The 17438-nt window shown below is 53.3% G+C and overlaps 4 protein-coding genes across 4 annotated transcripts in view; 3 read left to right on the top strand and 1 right to left on the bottom strand.

Moving 5' to 3' along the window:
- Positions 1-1305, top strand: part of EAH_00044440 (hypothetical protein, conserved) — a gene marked incomplete at both ends in the record, with an annotated part of 3051 nt that extends 1746 nt beyond the window's left edge. The window contains one exon of the mRNA XM_013394855.1: positions 14-1305. Within this exon, the coding sequence (XP_013250309.1) occupies positions 14-1305 (1292 nt within the window). The remainder of the gene's footprint in view (positions 1-13) is intronic.
- An 862-nt stretch (positions 1306-2167) lies between these two features.
- On the bottom strand, positions 2168-6333 carry EAH_00044430 (hypothetical protein, conserved; the record flags this gene model as incomplete). Its single annotated transcript, XM_013394854.1, has 4 exons — positions 2168-2274; positions 2554-3069; positions 3392-3696; positions 4151-6333. 4 exons carry the CDS (start codon positions 6331-6333, stop codon positions 2168-2170), a joined length of 3111 nt encoding a protein of 1036 aa, XP_013250308.1.
- A 944-nt stretch (positions 6334-7277) lies between these two features.
- On the top strand, positions 7278-10748 carry EAH_00044420 (enoyl-acyl carrier reductase, putative; the record flags this gene model as incomplete). Its single annotated transcript, XM_013394853.1, has 6 exons — positions 7278-7617; positions 7831-8156; positions 8593-8715; positions 9059-9221; positions 9646-9860; positions 10275-10748. 6 exons carry the CDS (start codon positions 7278-7280, stop codon positions 10746-10748), a joined length of 1641 nt encoding a protein of 546 aa, XP_013250307.1.
- Positions 10749-12529: 1781 nt separating this feature from the next.
- EAH_00044410 (subtilase family serine protease, putative) lies at positions 12530-17367 on the top strand (the record flags this gene model as incomplete). The annotated part of the gene is made up of 4 exons (XM_013394852.1): positions 12530-14052; positions 14446-15791; positions 16041-16469; positions 17233-17367. Coding segments are annotated over 4 exons (3433 nt in total), but the record flags the coding sequence as incomplete, so codon positions are not given.
- Positions 17368-17438: the final 71 nt, after the last annotated feature.

Genomic DNA, 17438 nt, shown 5'->3' with positions numbered 1-17438 from the left:
GTGGTGCTGATAGGGCGCCGCCCGTTAGCAGCAGAAGCCCTTGACGGCCTGCCCACACCACCCTTCATTCGTTTTGCTGCTTACAATAGAGATGCTGCTGCTTTTGTGCTGCAGCGCAGCTTCATCCGACTAGGGCTGCCGCTGCTGCAGGTAGCAGTGCAAGCAGCACCACCCAGCTTTCCTTTCTACCTACACCTGCGCCTCAACCCTACTGCAGCAGCAGCAGAAGAAGCAGCAGCCGCAGCAGCAGCAGCAGATGAGCCCGCAGCAGCAGCAGCAGCAGCAGCAGCAGATGGAACCGCAGCAGCATCCCCGGCACCCCCAACAACAACAGCAGCAGCAGCAGCAGCAGCAACCCCCGCCGCAGCAGCAGCAACCCCCGCAGCAGCAGCAGCAACCCCCGCAGCAGCAGCAGGAGCAGCAGCAGCAGCAGCAGAAGAGCCTTGTGGTGTATGGTTGATATCGAAGAGCACCGGGGAGAAGACTGATTTGCTGCAGGTGTGGGGTAAGTTCTGCGGCGATGTCAGCCGCTGCTTGCATTTAAATTCAGCAGACTTCTGGCAGCTGCAGTTTGCATGCAGAGAGCTGTGGGGTTACGCGCTGCAGCTGCTGCTGCGGACGCAGCAGCTGGGGGCCCTCGATCTGCTGCACGAGCAGCTCCGAAGCAGCTGTGCTGCTGCTGCAGCAAACCCATTCTCGCGCTTGCTACCAGATATCGTTGACTGTCGTGTTGCTGCTGCTTCAGCAGCAACTATTTGGGGGGGACAGATTGCTGCTGCTGATGCTGCAGCACGCCTGCTGCAGCTACCTCGGCTGTCTCGTTTGCTGCTTGTTGCTGCTCTTGTTGCTGCATGTACACCACAAAGAGCAGATAAAAAGAAGCTGAGAGAAGCCTTCAGCAGCAGCAAACTGCTGCTGCACAGCCGCAGCAGCAGCAGACCTCGCAAACCACAGCAAAAGGAGTCATTCATGCTGCTGCCTAATGGAGGCTATCTGCTGCAGGTGCTTCCTCGCGCCTTCACTGTATTACGTTGGTTTGCTGCTGTAGAGTTGCTGCAGCAGCAGCCGCTGCTGCTTCAATGTTCCTCCTTGCTGCAGCAAGCCAGCAGTTTGCTGCGGCTAGGGCTAGTGGGGGTGTGGGCGCCCCCGCTGCTGCTGCAGCAGAAAGCTGCAGCAGGAGGCAGCAGCTCCGGCAGCAGCTCGGACTTGCTGCACCCAGCAGCAAAACTAGTGCTGCTTGCTGATATAGATATTGTTGTTGCTGCTGCTCGCAGCCTCAAGATCCCTCTTGATGAATTACTTTAATTACAAACTCTTCAACCCATTTCTTCTACTATGCGCTCTTACTAACATTGCTGCTGCTGCTGATGCTGCTGCTGATGCTGCTGCTGTTGCTGCTGCTGTTGCTGATGCTGTTGTTGCTGCTGATGCTGCTAGAGGTATACATATGTAGATTTATATATCTATTTATTTATTTATATATTTATATATTTATTTATTTATTTATTTACTTCACTTATGTATATTAAATATATTTGTTGTATATTACTGCGCACTCTGCACAAAAATATACTTCAAAGGAATTACATAAATAACTAAATAAATAATATTATATATTATATATAATATATTTATATATATATATATATTATATATTTATATATATTATATATATTTATTTATTTGTTCTATGCGAGACGAGTTAAAGATGATGACAGTGCAAACAAAACAAAAAAACTCGCAGCACATCTAAACATTGCTGGCGTATTTGCTGCTTGTTCAGCAGCAGAAGCAGCAGCAGAGCAGCAGCTGCTGCTGCTATTTTGCTGCTGCAGCAACATCAGCACAAAACTGCTGCTGCTGCTGCTGCTGCTCGCAACGTTGCTGCTGATGGTGCTGATGTACTACACAAAAGGCTCTCAAGGCCTCCCCTACTAAAACTGCATTAATATGTTGCTGCTGCTGCTGCTGCAGCAGTTGTTGCTGCTCTAGTAGTAGTAGCAGCAGCAGCAGCAGCAACAACAGTAGCTGCTGCTGCAACTACAAAGGGAGCTTAAAATCCCAATGCACCTGTCTCGCAGGTGTATCCCCTACTGCGACCTACGATGTTGCTGCTGCTGCTGCTGCTGCTCCACATGGTGCTGCAGAGCCACGGCGCCGCTGGCTGCTACTTGCTGCTGCTGCTGCTGCTGCTAGGCAGCTGCGGTGTTGCCGATGTGTTTACAGATATGACGCTCCTGCTGCTGCTGTTTCTCGCGCGCCCGCTGCTGCTGCCTGCACGACAAAGACAGCAGCATCAAACCACAGCAGCACTTCAACTCTTACTGCCTCCCTATTCACTCCAGCAGCAGCAGCAGCAGCTGCTGCTGCTGCTGCTGTTGCAGCTGTTGCTGTTGCAGCTGTTGCTGTTGCTGCTACTGCTGCTGCTACTTTTTCAGCTCCTGATACATCTGCAGCTGCTCCTACTGCTGCTGGTGCCTCTACTGCTGCAGCTACTGCTGCAGCAGCAGCAACTGCTGCTGCTGGAGCTGCTGCTGCTGCTGCTTTGCTCACCCTTTGGCTTTATGGCGGAAGAGCGCTGCATTTTAAAGTCAGAGTTTGCTTCTTGTGCGAATCTAGTAGAAAGCGCTTGCAGCAGAGGAGACTGCATGAGAGCAGCAATCTGTGCGTTGCTGCTGCTGCTGCTGCTGCTAGTCTTGGCTGCTCCCGAGGTGCTGCGCGCCCGTACAAGCCTCCGCATTGCTGCAGCAGCAAGACCGAGAGTGCTGCCTCTGCTGCTGCTGATGCTGCCTGTGCCATACTTGCTGCTGCTGCTGCTGCTGATGTTTCTTTCGGCAACAGCTGCTGCTGCTTCTTCGCGTAAGACCTGACGGTGCTGCTGCCTCCTCCGCTGCTTCTCTGCTGCTTGTTGCTGCAGCCGCAGAGCAGCAGCTTCTCTACCTACGGGCTCAGGCATCTTAAAACCTAAAACCTGCGAATGAAGAGGAGGAGGGTCGCCAGCAACAGCAGCAGCAATGCAAGGAGTTGCTGCTCCTATCTGCACTAACACCGGTGTACTCAACAAAGAACCTGCAGCAGCCACAGCAGCAGCAGCAGCAGCAGCGGCAATATCACACCGAAAGAAGACAAAACAGAAACGCAAGGGAAAGCAGCAGCATCAGCAGCAACAGCAGCAAAACCAACAGCAGCAGAAGCAAGACCAGCAGCAACAGCAGAGCTGGCAGCAACAGCACAATCAGCAGCAACAAAACCAGCAGCAGGGACATCAGATGCAGCAGCAGCAGCAATATCAGCAGCAGCAGCATCAAAATCAGCAACAGCAATATCAGCAGCACCAGCAGCAGCAAACCCAGCAGCAGCAGCAGCAGCAGCAGCAGCAGTTGCGGCTTACCCCAAGTGAGCTTCCGGGTGTCAGCTTCTGCTGCAGTTTTAGCAGGTAGAGCAACAGGCGATTTAACGAAAGAATAACCCAAAGGCCTTTCGCCTGCAATATGAACTCCTTTTTGCTGCTGCTGCTGCTGCTGCTGCTGCTGCGGCGGGGGTCTAAACTCTCCGTGCTGCACCATCTGCTGCATTTCGCTGCTCTTCGTATTCAAGTGATATTCAACACGACGCTGCAGCTGCTGCTGCAGCTGCCGCTGCTGCAGCTCCCGCTGCAGCGTAGTAAAACGCGTACACTCCGCATGCACCTCCCCTCTGCAGCACAAGCAGCAGCAACAACAACAGCAGCAGCAGCAGCAGCAGGAAGCGTTCATGAGCAGCACAACTTCCTTCACCCCACACAGAGAAGCAACACTATTTGACTGCTTGTCTGCTGTTTTGTGCTGCAGCATTTTTCAGAAGTGCAGCAAGAAAAGCTCTTAACCGCCAAGAGCTTCTTTTGCTGTTCTATGCGCTGCTGCAGCAGCCGCAGTTGCTGCTGATGTTGCTGCTGCTGCTGCTCCGAATGCATGCACTACATGTTTTGCTACTGCTGCTGCTACTGCTGCTGCTGCTGCTACTGCTGCTAACGCTACTGCTGCCACTGCTATTGCTGCTGGTGCTGCTGCTGCTGCTGTTGCTACTGCTACTGCTGCTGCCACTACTGCTGCTACTGCTGCTATTGCTGCTGCTGCTGCTGCTGCTGCTGCAGGTGGTAGTGTGTCTTTACCTTGGCATGAAGTTGCGGGGATCGTCGTCTCCATCGATCCCCTTGAAGAAGAGGCGAGTCGCTCCCGGGTGAAACCCCACAGCAGGGCCTTCGGGCACTGTCCTGCCTGCTACAGTGTGCTGCTGCAGCAGCAGCTGCCTGCTGTTGTGCTGCTGCTGCTGCACCCACAGAGAAGCTCGCTTCTCTCGCAGCTGCTGCTCCCGCTGCTGCAGCAGCTGCTCTGCGCTTGCCTGATCCTCTGAAGTAAACAAATCAAAGAACTGATCAATATCAAGCTCTCTCTTCCGTTGCTGCTGCTGCTGCTGCTGCTGCCGTCGCTGCTGCTGCTGCAGTGCTGCCTGCTCCTGCGCTGCTTCCTGCAGCAGCAGCTGCTGCTGCTGCTTCGCCTCCTGCTGCTGCTGCTGCAGCTTTTGCTGCCGCTTCTGCTGCTTCGCTAGTTCTTCGGCGTCTAAGAGACCGCCAGCGTCGCCGTCCTCCTCATCTTCGGAGTCGCTGCTGCTGCTGCTGCTGCTGCTGCTGTTGCTGCATGCGTCTACGTCAATGACATCATCGTGCAGCAGCTCTGTGAGCTCCGGCTTTACTTCCTTCAGCAGCAAAACTGGCTCCTCATCATCTTCATCATCTATCACTTGCTGCTGCTGCTGCTGCTTGTGCTTCTTGTGCCGCTTTTGCTGCTGCTGCTGCTGCTGCTGCTGAGGCGCTTCTGACGTCTTATGCCTTTTGTGAGACTCCTCTTCTTCTGCTGCGCTTTCCACCGCAACTACCTGCTGCTGCTCCTGCTGCTGCTGCTGCTCTTGTTGTTGTTGTTGCTGTTGCTGCTGCTGCTGCAGGAGCAGCAGTTCCTGCTGCCTCTTGGCGGACTGTAGATGCTCTGGTGTTGCAGCAGCTAGATACGAAATCTTGTGAGCGATTTGCTGCGCCTTCTTCTCATCTCCTTCACCTTCTGCTGCCAGCAGCTGCTGCAGCAACCGCAGCAGCGGTAGATCAGGGTAATATCGCCTCTCTATCGTAGCAGCAAGAGCAGCCTCCCACTGAGCTTCGCTCAAAACAATGCGTCTGCTTCTTAATCTTTTTCTTTTGCTGCGGAAGGCAGCAGCAGCAGCAGCAGACGGAAGCACTGCAGCAACTCCTGCTGCTGCTGCTGCTGATGCTGCTCCTGATGAGCCTACCAAACATAGCTGACTCGGGTGCAGCGAAGCTACTGCTGCTGCTGCTTCTGCTTTTGCTACTGCAGCAACTCGAGCTGCAGCAGCAACACAACCAGGAGCAAGCACATGCGCCCCACTAGAAATAGCTGCAATCGCACTGTCATTGCTGCTGCTGCTGCTGCTGCTGCTCGCAGCAGAAGCAGCAGTAGCTTGCTGCGGCTCCCAGCCCGCTGCTGCTACTTCCGGATATCGGCGTCGACGCGCTGCTGCTGCTGCAGCTGCTGCTGCTGCACTGCCGCCTCGCCGCATGAAGGCACCCAGGCTCATTGTGTTTCCTTCCACAGCTTCTTCTGCTGCTGCTCCTGCTGCTGCTGAGGAATCAACTCCTGATGCTGCTGCAGTCGTTGCTGCAGCAGGATCAGCTTCTGCTGCTGGAGTTGCTGCTGCTGCTGCACCAGCTGCTCTTGCTGCTGCTGCTGCGGAGCCGCACGAGTCGGCTGTATCCGCGCCTGAGGACTCTCTATGTGCGCCTCTATTGCCTGCTGCTGCTGTTGCAGCTCCATCTGCTGCTGCTGCTGCTGCTGCTGCATGGGGGCTGTCAGCAGCCGGCGCTGCACTGCTGCTGCGGCCCTCATCTTGCTGCAGGTGCTCCCTTGTTGCTGCTGCTGCAGCTGCTGAGTTTTGTAGGCGCTGCATGCGGGGCCGTTCATACGCACTAGGGGTGAGGGAGAAAGATATCAAGGGGCGGCCAGTGCTGCTGCTGCTGCTGCTGCTGCTGCTGCAGTTGCTGCTGCCGCCTTCATTGGTGCCCTCGCTAGCATTGCTGCAGCTGCTGAGGCCCCCGACCGGAGCTCCGCATCGTTCATCACGCAGAGGAAGCTGCGCTGGACTGCTGCTGGGAGCATGTGGTGCTGCTGCTGCTGCTGCTGCTACTCCTGCTGCTGCTGCTGCCGATGCAGCAGATGCAGCAGCCGCAGCAGCACGTGCTGAAGCAGCAGGTGGGCCACTAACGGAGCCGGTTTCCGCCTGCTGCATCCTCCTAAGTTTGCCTGCAGGGGGAGAGCGCTGCTACTGCTGCCGCTGCTGCTGCTGCTGCTGCTGCTTGCTGCGCTGGCAGGGCTTCAGCCCTGATGTGGAGCAGCAGCTGCTGCCTCATCAAATCCCCAACCGCTTGCGGTTCTTTTGCTGCCTGTAGGGGGAGGCTCTATGGCTGCTGCTGCTGCTGCTGCAGCTGTTGCCGCTGCTGCTGCTGCGGTTGTTGCTGTTGCTGTTGCTGCTGCTTTAATTAAAATGATAAGAAGACAAGCCAGACGAAGTTTAACCCTTTTATTTGCATAATATTAATTATAAACGAGAAGAGAAGCCCTCGTCTTGGCTGTAGCTGCACCGCGGGCTGTTGAGAGTGCCCGCTGCTGCTGCTGCTGCTGCTGCTGCTGCTGCTGCTGCTGCTGCTGCTGCTGCTGCTGCTTGGGTACTTCGTACGGCCACACATGGCGACCGACGAGTAAAGCCCTTCTTGCTGAAGTTTGCTAATAATAAATAAAACAAAAAAACTAATTTAAATACAGTCAATTGCAATAACACCTTTTAAGAGTTTGCTGCAGCACTGCTAGTAGCAGCAGCAGCAGCAGCAGCGCCGCCGCCGCGGCAGCAGCAGCAGCAGCACCGGAGTTGGCGGGCGATGAGTTGGTGAGACAAGACACGACGGAGGGGCCCCAGGGGGCAGCAGCAGCAGCAGCAGCAGCAGCAGCAAGAGTATCAGCAGCCCTTTCCGTTCCTTCTTGCAGCAGCACAGCAGCAGCAGATTTGTTTAGCATTTGTCTTTTACCTCTTCAACACTCAAGCCAGCAGCAGTAACTGCAGCAGCAGGACTGCAACACCAGCAGCAGCCAGAGCAGCAGCAGCAGCAGCAGCAGCAGCAGCAATCGGGGTGTCGGCTGCTACTTCTCCGTATTTTCTTTCAAGCCAGCGTGTTAACAATGACGCGTCTTTTGTATCCTGTTGCTGTGCTGCTGCTGCTGCTGCAGCAGCAGCAGCAGCAGCAAGCTGCTGCCTTCCGTGTCGGCCTCGGCGCCGACCCCAGAGGGGTTGCAGATCTTCCGCAGCAGCTACGCCCTGCGGCTGCTGTTCCCTCAGCAAGTCTGCAGCAGCAGCAGCAGCAGCAGCAGCACGTTGCGGTGGTGCCGCAGGCAGCAACCAGCAGCAGCAGCACCAACAGCAGCAGCAGCACAGCAGCAGCAGCAGCAGCAGCAGCAGGCCAGGAGCTCCTAAGCGGACCCTTACCCGTAGATCTCCGCGGCAAGACTGCCTTTGTAGCGGGTAAGCCTCCAACAGCAGCAGCAGCAACAACAACAACAGCAGCAACAACAACAACAACAACAACAACAGCCGCAGCAGCAACAGCACCAGCATCAACAGCATCAGCATCAGCAGCAACATCACCAGCATCACCAGCATCAGCAGCAGCAGCAGCAGCAACATCACCAGCAGCAGCAGCAGCAAAGTAAGAATTGCGTTTGTTTGTTTGTTCAGGAGTAGCAGACAGCAACGGCTACGGCTGGGCGATCTGCAAGTTGCTGCGTGCTGCCGGAGCGAAGATATTAGTCGGCACCTGGCCTCCGGTGTATAATTTATTTAAGAAGGGTTTAGAGACAGATAGATTTGCGCAAGATGCAGCTCTCACTCTAGACCCTTCTGCTGCTGCTGCTGCTGCTGCTGCTGCTGCTGGTAGTGGTAGTGATAGTGGTGCTGCTGCTGCAGCAGCAGCAGCAAATGCAGCAGCAAATGTAGATATGCAGTTCTTTAAAGTTTATCCCCTCGATGCTGTCTTCGATTACCCCGAAGATGTTCCGCCAGAGGTAATCGTAGATTATAAATTATTATTTATTTATTTATTTATTTATTTATTTATTTATTTATTTATTTATTTATTTATTTATTATTTTATTTATTTATTTATTTTATTTATTTATTTATTTATTGCTCGTTTTGTTTGTCGATGTTTGCTTTTATGTGTTTTTTGTCTATGGTGCAAATCCCTTTACACCCCAGTAGTCAGACTACGGCTGCTGCTGCTGCTGCTGCTGCTGCACTTGCTGCTGCTGCACTTGCTGCTGCTGCACTTGCTGCTTCTTCACTTGCTGCATCTTCACTTGCTGCTGCTTCTGCTTTGCTGCTGCTTTCTTTGCTGTTCCTTTCCTTCCTACTGCTACTGCTGCATTTGCTGTTGCTGCACTTGCTGCTGCACATTGCACATTGCTGCTGCTGCTGCTGCTGCTGCTGCTGCTGCTGCAGGTAGCGAACAACAAGCGTTATGCTGGAGTTGAGGGTTATACAATATCAGAGGTAGCTGAGAAAGTAAAGAAAGATGTAGGAAAAATCGACATCTTAGTTCATTCACTCGCTAATGGACCCGAAGTACGCTCTAGGGTTTAGGGTTTAGGGTTTAGGGTTTAGGGTTTACGGGTTTGCGGGTTTAGGGTTTAGGGTTTAGGGTTTAGGGTTTACGGGTTTGCGGGTTTAGGGTTTACGGGTTACGGGTTTAGGGTTTAGGGTTTAGGGTTCAGCGGGTAGGGTTTAGGGTTAAGGGTTTAGGGTTTAGGGGGTATTAACATGTAGTGTTTGTATTGCATAGTTGCTTATTTGTTTATTCTTTTATTGTTTATTATTTATTTATTTAACCTGCCTCATTAATATGGCTGTCTTTATCTTTAATTATTTATTTTTATTTAGCTTCGTTTTATTATTGCTTTTGCTGCAGGTTACTCGGCCCCTGCTGCAGACATCTCGAAAGGGGTATTTAGCTGCAGTTAGCAGCAGCAGCTATTCGTTTGTCTCGCTGCTGCAGCACTTCCTGCCTCTTATGAATAAAGGGGGTGCTGCTCTCGCTCTCTCTTATATTGCCTCTGAACGCGTTATTCCAGGTACGCTCTAGGGTTTAGGGTTTAGGGTTTAGAGGTTAGGGTTTAGGGTTTAGGGTTTAGAGATTAGGGTTTAGAGATTAGGGTTTGGGGTTTGGGGTTTAGGGTTTAGGGTTTAGAGGTTTAGCGATTAGGGTTTAGGGTTTAGGGTTTAGGGTTTGTGAGAAGAGCCGTCTGGTTGCATGCGTAGGCTGCCGGCTCCTGCCTCTCCCTTTTAACTTTTCTATATGCACGTGGTGCTGCTGCTGCTGCTGTTGCTGCTGCTGCTGCGGCTACTATTACTGTTGCTTCTGTTGCTGCTGCTTCTGCTACCTTTGCTATTTCTCCTGCTGCTGTAACTCCTGGTGCTTTTTCTTTGCTGCTGTTTCTACCACTACCCCTGCTGCTGTTGCTGCTGCTGCTGCTGCTGCTGCTGCTGCTGCTGCAGGATACGGAGGGGGTATGAGCAGCGCGAAGGCAGCTCTTGAGTCGGACTGCCGAACATTAGCATTTGAAGCGGGGAGGCAGCAGCAAGTGCGAGTTAATTGCATTAGTGCGGGGCCTCTTAAGAGTCGCGCTGCTGCTGCTATCGGGAAGACAGGAGAAAAAACATTCATTGATTTAGCCATCGATTACTCTAAAAACAATGCCCCGCTGCAGCAGGTAATGCTTTTGCTGCTGCTGCTGCTGCTGCTGCTGCTGCTGCTGTTGCTGCTGCTGCTGTTGGTGGGGCTGTTGTTGCTGCTGGGACTGAGGCTGTTGCTTCTGCTGTTGCTGGGGCTGTTGCTGCTGCTGTTGCTGGGGCTGTTGGTGCTGCTGCTGTTGCTGGGGCTGTTGATGCTGCTGCTGTTGCTGGGGCTGTTGGTGCTGCTGTTGTTACTGTTGCTGCTGTTGCTGCGCCTCTTGCTGCTAGGCTTTCTCTTGCTGCTGCTCCGCTTCCTGCTGCTGCTCCTTTTGCTGCTGCGCCTCTTGCTGCTGTTGCTGCTACCCACATAATGCAGCACTTTACACAGGCCTTACGGGCCTCTCTACCACAGCCCCGCGTTTAGGGTTTAGGGTTTAGGGTTTAGGGTTTAGATTGAGGGTCTAGGGTTTAGAATTGTAGGCATCAGCAGCAGCCACAGCAGCAGCAGCAGCACCACACCACCAACAACAGCAACATCAGCAACATCAACAGCAGCAGCAACATCAGCAGCGGCAGCAGGAACAGCAGCACCATCAACAGCAGGAGCATCAACAACAGCATCAGAAGCAGCAGCAGCAGCAGCGCCACCACCACCACCAGCACCAGCATCAGCAGCAGGGGGAGCAGCAGCACGATCAACAACAGCCCCAACAACAGCAGCAACATCAGCAGCAGCAGCAGCAGCAGCAGCAGCAAATATGTTTGTGTGTTTGTTTCAGGAGCTGGAGGCAGACGACGTAGGCCGTGCTGCTCTGTTTTTGTTGTCTTCACTGGCTAGAGGCGTCACAGGAGAAGTTCTTTACGTTGATAACGGGCTGCATGCAATGGGGCAGGCTCTTGACTCTAAAGCTCTTAACCCTAACTAAAACTGCTGCAGCAGTAGCAGCAGCAGCAGCAGGAGTGGCAGCAGTAGCAGCAGCAGCAGGAGTGGCAGCAGTAGCAGCAGCAGCAGCAGTTGATGATGCAACACCTGCAAATCCTGCAGCAGAGACGACAACTGCAACAGCTGCGACTGCTGCAGCAGCAGCAACAACTGCAGCAGCAGCAGCAGCAGCAGCGGTAACAACAACTGCAGCAGCAGCAGCAGCGGTAACAACAACTGCAGCAGCAGCAGAAGCAGCAGCATGGGCTGCTGCTGCACTGTAGGCAGATAGATATCTCCCTGACAGCTCAGGGGGCCTCCTTTATTAGGAGACATTTTAATACATACAGATATTTTAAACACCCAGTAGGCGGGTTGCTGCTGCTGCTGCTGCTGAGGTAGCAGCAGCAGCAGCAGCACAAGCAGCAAGAGTACCTGCTGCTGCTGCTGCTGCTGCTGCACCAGATGCAGCAGCAACATTTGTTTTGGTGGGCGCGGGGCCCCGTAAAGTGCGGAGAGACAGACAAAGAAATCGCTGCAGCAGCAAAAGGAGACAGGAGGGAACAGCAGCAAACAGAGCAGACAAACAGAGACAGCAGCAAACTAATCAAAGACAGCCAGCAACGTCTCAGGGCGGTGGCAGCAAACCCTAAGCCCTGTCTCTGCTACTGCTGTCTTTGCTGCAGCAGCAAAGCGCTAATCAGCAAGCAGCAGCACTACTTCAGGCTAGCTGCTTCCGCCATACCGTAGATGTAGCTAGGTAGCTAGCTAGCTAGCTGCTTCCTCTTACAGCGCAGCTGGCTGCTCCGCTACACCTTGGAGTGTAGCTGGCTGTTTATTCTGGGCCTTTAGCTTGCTGCTGCTGTCTATGGAAGGGGTAGCTAGCTGCTGCTGCACTGTAGCTAGCTGTTGCTGCACTGTAGCTAGCTGCTGCTGCGCTGCAGTCAGCTGCTGCTCTACTGTATCTAGCTGCTTCTTTTTTACGGCTAGCCGGCGTCTCAGCCACAGCAGCAGCAGCTGTAGAGGGATGCAGGTGTATAGGGAGGTGCTGCTTGTCTGTATGGTTTTGTTAAGAGTAAAGAGTTAGGGTGTATAGGCAGCTCAGGGAAAAGACAAATTAAATGTTGCTACAGACGGAGAAGCTGCGGACACCCACACAGACACAGAAACCTGTGGGGACAGCAGCAGCAACAGACAGCAGCAGCAGCAGCAGCAGCAACTCTGACAGCAGCACATTCTTTCCCTCTGAAATAACTCTTTATTTGTTATTTTAAAGACGTTATCCAGTTATTTCTAGCAGAGGTATTCTGCAGCGGCAGCAACATCTGCCAGGTTTGCAACAGCAACAGCAGCAGCAGCAGCAGCTGCTGCTGCTGCTGCTGCTGCTCGCCCTGAGCAGGTGACCCTGAGCAGCAGCTGCTGCTCGCCCGCTCTTCAGACTTTTCTGCCTCTCCCCTCTCCCTTCGAAACTTTTTAGGGTGGGGTTGTGTGGTTATTTCCACTTGGTTTCGTGCGACAGCCGCTGCAGCAACAGCAGCAGCAGCAGCAGCAGCAGCAGCAGCAGCAGCGGCAGCAGTTTCTGCTCGGTAGATAGGCGCATACAGCCACAGCATAGCCGCGCTGCCTCGACTTTATCAGGTTTTTCTTTTTACTTTTTATTACGCTGTCTCTAGAAAGGAGCAGCTAAAGAAGGTCTCATCTTAACTGCAACCGCAACAGCAGCAGCAGCAGCAGCAGCAGCAGCAGCCGTAGCGAGCGTGTCTTCCAGGAAAGATACTGCAGGAAATGCGGCAGTTGAGGGGGCGGCAGCAGCGACTGCTGCTGCTGCTGCTGGGGGTAGCAGCAACATTCCTGCTCCGAGAACCCAGCAGCAGCAGCAGCAGCAGCAACAGCAGCAGCAGCAGCAGCAGCGGGTCAGTTGCTGCAGCTGCTCCACACATTCTTCTGGCGGCTGCCGCAGACAGCTTTAGGGGCGGCAATCCCTCCAGCAGCAGCAGCATTGACAGCAGCAGCAACAGCGACAGCAGCAGCGAAAGCAGCAGCGACAGCAGCAGCAACAACAACCGCAGCAGCAGCTGCGAAGACAGCAGCAGCAGCAGCGGTAGCAACGGAAAAAGCAACTGCGGCAATACTGTAGAGGGCGAAGCCCAAACAGAAACCCCTGCAACAGTAGCAGCAGCAGAATCAGCAGCACCAGCAGCAGCAGCAGCTCCAGCAGCAGCAGCAGGGTCAGCTGAGTCTGCAGCAACAGAAGCAGCAGCAGCAGCAGCAGAGGCATCAGGCGATCTAATCGCTGCAAAATCAAGTCAGTCGCAGGCAGAGCTCAAGCCAGCAGAAGAATATTTACTTCCTGCTGCAGCACAAGATGTGGAATCTCTAGCAGCAGCAGCAACTGCAGCAGATGCAGCAGCAACTGCAGCAGATGCAGCAGATGCAGCAGAAACTGCAGCAGATGCAGCAGAAACTGCAGCAGATGCAGCAGCAACTGGAGAAGAGGCAGCAGATGCAGCAGCAACTGAAGAAGAGGCAGCAGATGAAGCAGCAACTGCAGCAGATGCAGAAGCAACTGCAGCAGATGCAGCAGCGACTGCAGCAGATGAAACAGCAAATGTAGAGGCAGGTGTAACAACAGGTACCGCACAAGAGGCAGCAACTGCTGCAGGAGGTGCAGCAGCAGGTACAGCAGCAGGTGCACAAGAAGGTGCAGGAGAAGTTGCAGCAGGTGCAGCAGCAGGTGCAGCAGCAGGTACAACAGAGGGTGCAGCAGCAGGTGCAGCAGCAGGTACAACAGAGGGTGCAGCAGCAGGTAAAACAGAGGGTGCAGCAGCAGGTGCAGCAGAAGGTGCAACAGCAGGTACAGCAGCAGGTGCAGCAGAAGATAGAGAAACAGGTGCAGCAGAAGATAGAGAAACAGGTGCAGCAGCAACTGCAGCAGCAGGTACAGAAACAGGTGCAGCAGCAGGTGCAGCAGAAGATAGAGAAACAGGTGCAGCAGCAACTGCAGCAGCAGGTACACCATCAGGAACAGCACGGGAATCCTCAGCATCCGAATCAGGAGGAGCAGCAGGATCAGCAGCAGCAGGATCAGCAGCAGCAGCAGCAGCAGCAGCAGAGTCGGATGACCCTGTGCCGTGTCTGCTGCGGCCTCCATACAGTGAAAGTCGCGGGGGTTACTTAAAGTTTCCTCAGTCTTTTTTAGACAGAAAGAGAGACGCAAATTTAAGCGAAGATGAATTAGAACAGCAAATTAATAAACTTTTCGCCTTAGACCCACAACAAGTAGATAAACAAAGCGCTGCTATTGCTAGGTAATGCTGCTGCTCATGATGCTGACGATGATACTGCTCATGGTGCTTATGATGCTGCTGATGCTGCTGATGCTGCTGATGCTGCTGCTGATGCTGCTGCTGATGCTGCTGCTGATGCTGCTGCTGATGCTGCTGCTGATGCTGCTGATTATGCTGCTGCTGATGCTGATAATGCTGCTGCTGCTGATGCTACTGATGCTGTTGCTGCTGATGCTGCTGATGCTGCTGGTACTTCTGCTGATGCTGATGCTGCTGCTGATGCTGATGCTGCTGATGATTATAATACTGCTGCTGCTGTTGCCGATGATGATACTGCTGCTGCTGTTTCTGCTGCTATTGCTGTTGCTGTTGCTGTTGCTGTTGCTGTTGTTGCTGCTGCTGCTGCTGCTGCAGGTCTGTAGACGCTTCGCGTACATCTGGGCATCAGAATGGGCGCATAATAATTGGGGTTGCAGATTTACAGTCGGGTGATAAAGAGTTTGATATGCTGCTGCAGCGGCGTCAAGAGAGCAGCAGCAGAAGCAGCAGCAGCAGCAGCAGGAGCGCAAGCAGGGAAGGACGCCCATTAAGTACGAGAGCGGAGGCAGAGGCAGCAGGTAGAGCAGCAATTCATGCAGAGGAGCTGCAGCAGCAGCAAGTTGTCGGTGAAGTTAAGGTGCTGCCGGAGGTCGGCTTAGTTGTTGTGGACTTCCTACCCAATTCTACAGAAGCAGAGATAAGAGAGGCAGTCAAACACATTTGGCTGCGTTCGCCTGCTGCCTGGCTTATAGAGGCTGATTCTGAGGTTAAAATTAGAGATACAACACCCTTCATGCCTGCTGCTGCAAGAGCCGCTCCTCCTGCTGCTGCTGCTGCTAAACCCGCAGCTGCAGCACCAAAACCAACAGCAGCAGCTGCAGCTGCAGCTGCAGCAGCAACTGAACGTGAAATGCCCTTCCGTGTCGAATCGCAAAACAAACGTATACTCATGGATACAGAAAATAATGTATATACGGTCCCCAGCAGCAGCAGCAGCAGCAGCAGCAACAGCAGCAGCAGCAGCAGCACTAAGGCCAGACAGCAGCAGCAGCAGCAGCAGCGACTCGAGAAAAGTGCAGCGAGAAAACAGAAGCAGCAGGAGATAAAAGCCCTGCAAACTGACGCCAAAGCAGCAACAAAAAAGGAGAGGAGTAGCGGCAGCAAACTGCAGCAGCAGCAGCAGCAGCAAAGACAAACGAAAAGCAAACCCATGAAGGAGCCCCGAGAGACGCCGCAGCAAAAACATCACAAGCTGAAGGCGCAGCAGCAGCAGGAGAAGCCTCCTCAGGAGAAGCAGCAGCAGCAGCAGCAGCGTATGCGTTCTCAAAAGCAGCAGAAAGCAACTAAGCTCAAGGCACAGCAGCGTGATGAGAGCAGCAGCAGCAGCAGCAGCAGCAGCAGCAGCAGCAGCAGAGGGTCCGCTTCTTCAGCTTCTCTTTCTCGCTCTGCTTCTCTCAGCCCTGAGCCTCTTAGTGAAGGATATCTGCAGCAAATGCAGATCCCACCTGCTGTAGCAGCAACTCCGCAGCAGCTGCAGTTCGGCGCCAACGTGCGGCGCCTTCAGCCAGCAGCAGCAACAGCAGCAGCAGCACCGCCAGCAGCAGCATCAGCACCGCCCGCAGCAGCATCAGCACCGCCAGCAGCAGCAGCAGCACCGCCAGCAGCAGCAGCAGCACCGCCAGCAGCAGCATGGGATGTAAACGACCGGCCAGATGAAATGGGTGAGGAAGCCCTCTGACTGTTATTATTGCTGCTGTTGCTGCTGCTGCTATTACAATAGCAGCGTTGGCTATTATTAATGCAGCAGCAGCTGCTGCTGCTACTGCTGACTGTTGCTGCTATTGCTGCTGCTGCAGCTCATAACTCTTGCTGCAGCTAATAACTCATGCTGCTGCGAATAACTCTTGCTGCCGCTATTACTCTCATTACTATTATTATTATTATTATTATTGCTGCTGCTGCTGCTGCAGATGCGTTTGATGAAGAGGAAGAGATGGAGCAGCGAGAAGAGTTTCTTGCTGCTGAAGATAAGAAGCCAAATGATGTTTACTTCTCGCGACAGTGGGGGCTGACGCACAGCACGCTGGGCTGTAATATTCAAGAGGCATGGCGTCGGGTGTACAGACGAAGGCAGCAGCAGCGGGAAGCAGCCCTAAGAGCAGCAACAGCAGCAACAGCAGCAGCAGCTGCTTTCCGCGAGGGTGATGGAGCCGATGCAGCAGCAGCAGCATCAGCAGCAGCATCAGCAGCAGCAGCAGCAGCAGCAGCAGCAAGATATAGTGCTGAACCTATTATTGTTGCTGTTATTGATACCGGCGTAGATTATACGCATGAAGACTTGCAAGGAAGGCTCTGGAAAAATTATGCGGAGATTCCCAACAACGGAATCGATGATGACGGTCTGAATGTTGCTGCTGCTGCTGCTGCTGCTGCTGCTGCTGCTGTTGCTGCTGCTGCTGCTGCTGCTGCTGCTGTTGCTGTTGCTGCTGTTGGTGTTGGTGTTGGTGTTGCTGTTGCTGTTGCTGTTAATGCTGTTGCTGTTGCTGTTAATGCTGCTGATGTTGCTGTTAATGCTGCTGATGTTGCTGTTAATGCTGCTGATGTTGCTGTTAATGCTGCTGCCGTTGCTGTTAATGCTGCTGCTGTTGCTGTTAATGCTGCTGCTGTTGCTGTTAATGCTGCTGCTGCTGCTGCTGTTGCTGTTAATGCTGCTGCTGTCGCTGTTAATGCTGCTGATGTTGCTGTTAATGCTGCTGCTGTTGCTGTTAATGCTGCTGCTGTTGCTGTTAATGCTGTTGCTGTTGCTGTTAATGCTGTTGCTGTTGCTGTTGTTGCTTGCTGAAAATGATGATGGGTATGATGATATTGTTGCTGCTGCTGCTGCTGCTTCTGTATGTTGCTGTTGCCGCCCTTTCTTCTCGTCTTCCTTCTTCTTTTCTGCTGCTGCTTTCGTGCTCTGATTGCTGCTGCTTTCGTGCTCTGATTGCTGCTGCTTTCGTGCTCTGATTGCTGCTGCTTTCGTGCTCTGATTGGTGCTGCTTTCTTGCTCTGATTGCTGCTGCAGCTATGATTGTTGCTGCTTTCATGCTCTGATTGCTGCTGCTTTAATGCTCTGATTGCTGCTGCTTTCATGCTCTGACTGCTGCTGTTGTTGCTGGTCAGGCAATGGTTACGTCGACGACTACGACGGCTTCGACTTCGAGGCGAACTCTGCTGAACCGATGGACCACCACGGCCACGGCACCCACGTCGCCGGAATCCTCGCAGCTTCTGCTAATAACGGAGTTGGAATTGCAGGTCTATATAAATATATATATATATATATATACATATATATATATATATATATTTATATATATATATAAATA

Source organism: Eimeria acervulina, genomic scaffold, assembly GCF_000499425.1.
Source record: "Eimeria acervulina Houghton genomic scaffold, Eah_scaff612, whole genome shotgun sequence".
Classification (NCBI taxonomy): Eukaryota; Apicomplexa; class Conoidasida; order Eucoccidiorida; family Eimeriidae; genus Eimeria; species Eimeria acervulina.
Note: the sequence above shows the minus strand (reverse complement) of the source record. Positions and strands in the feature narration are given on the sequence as shown.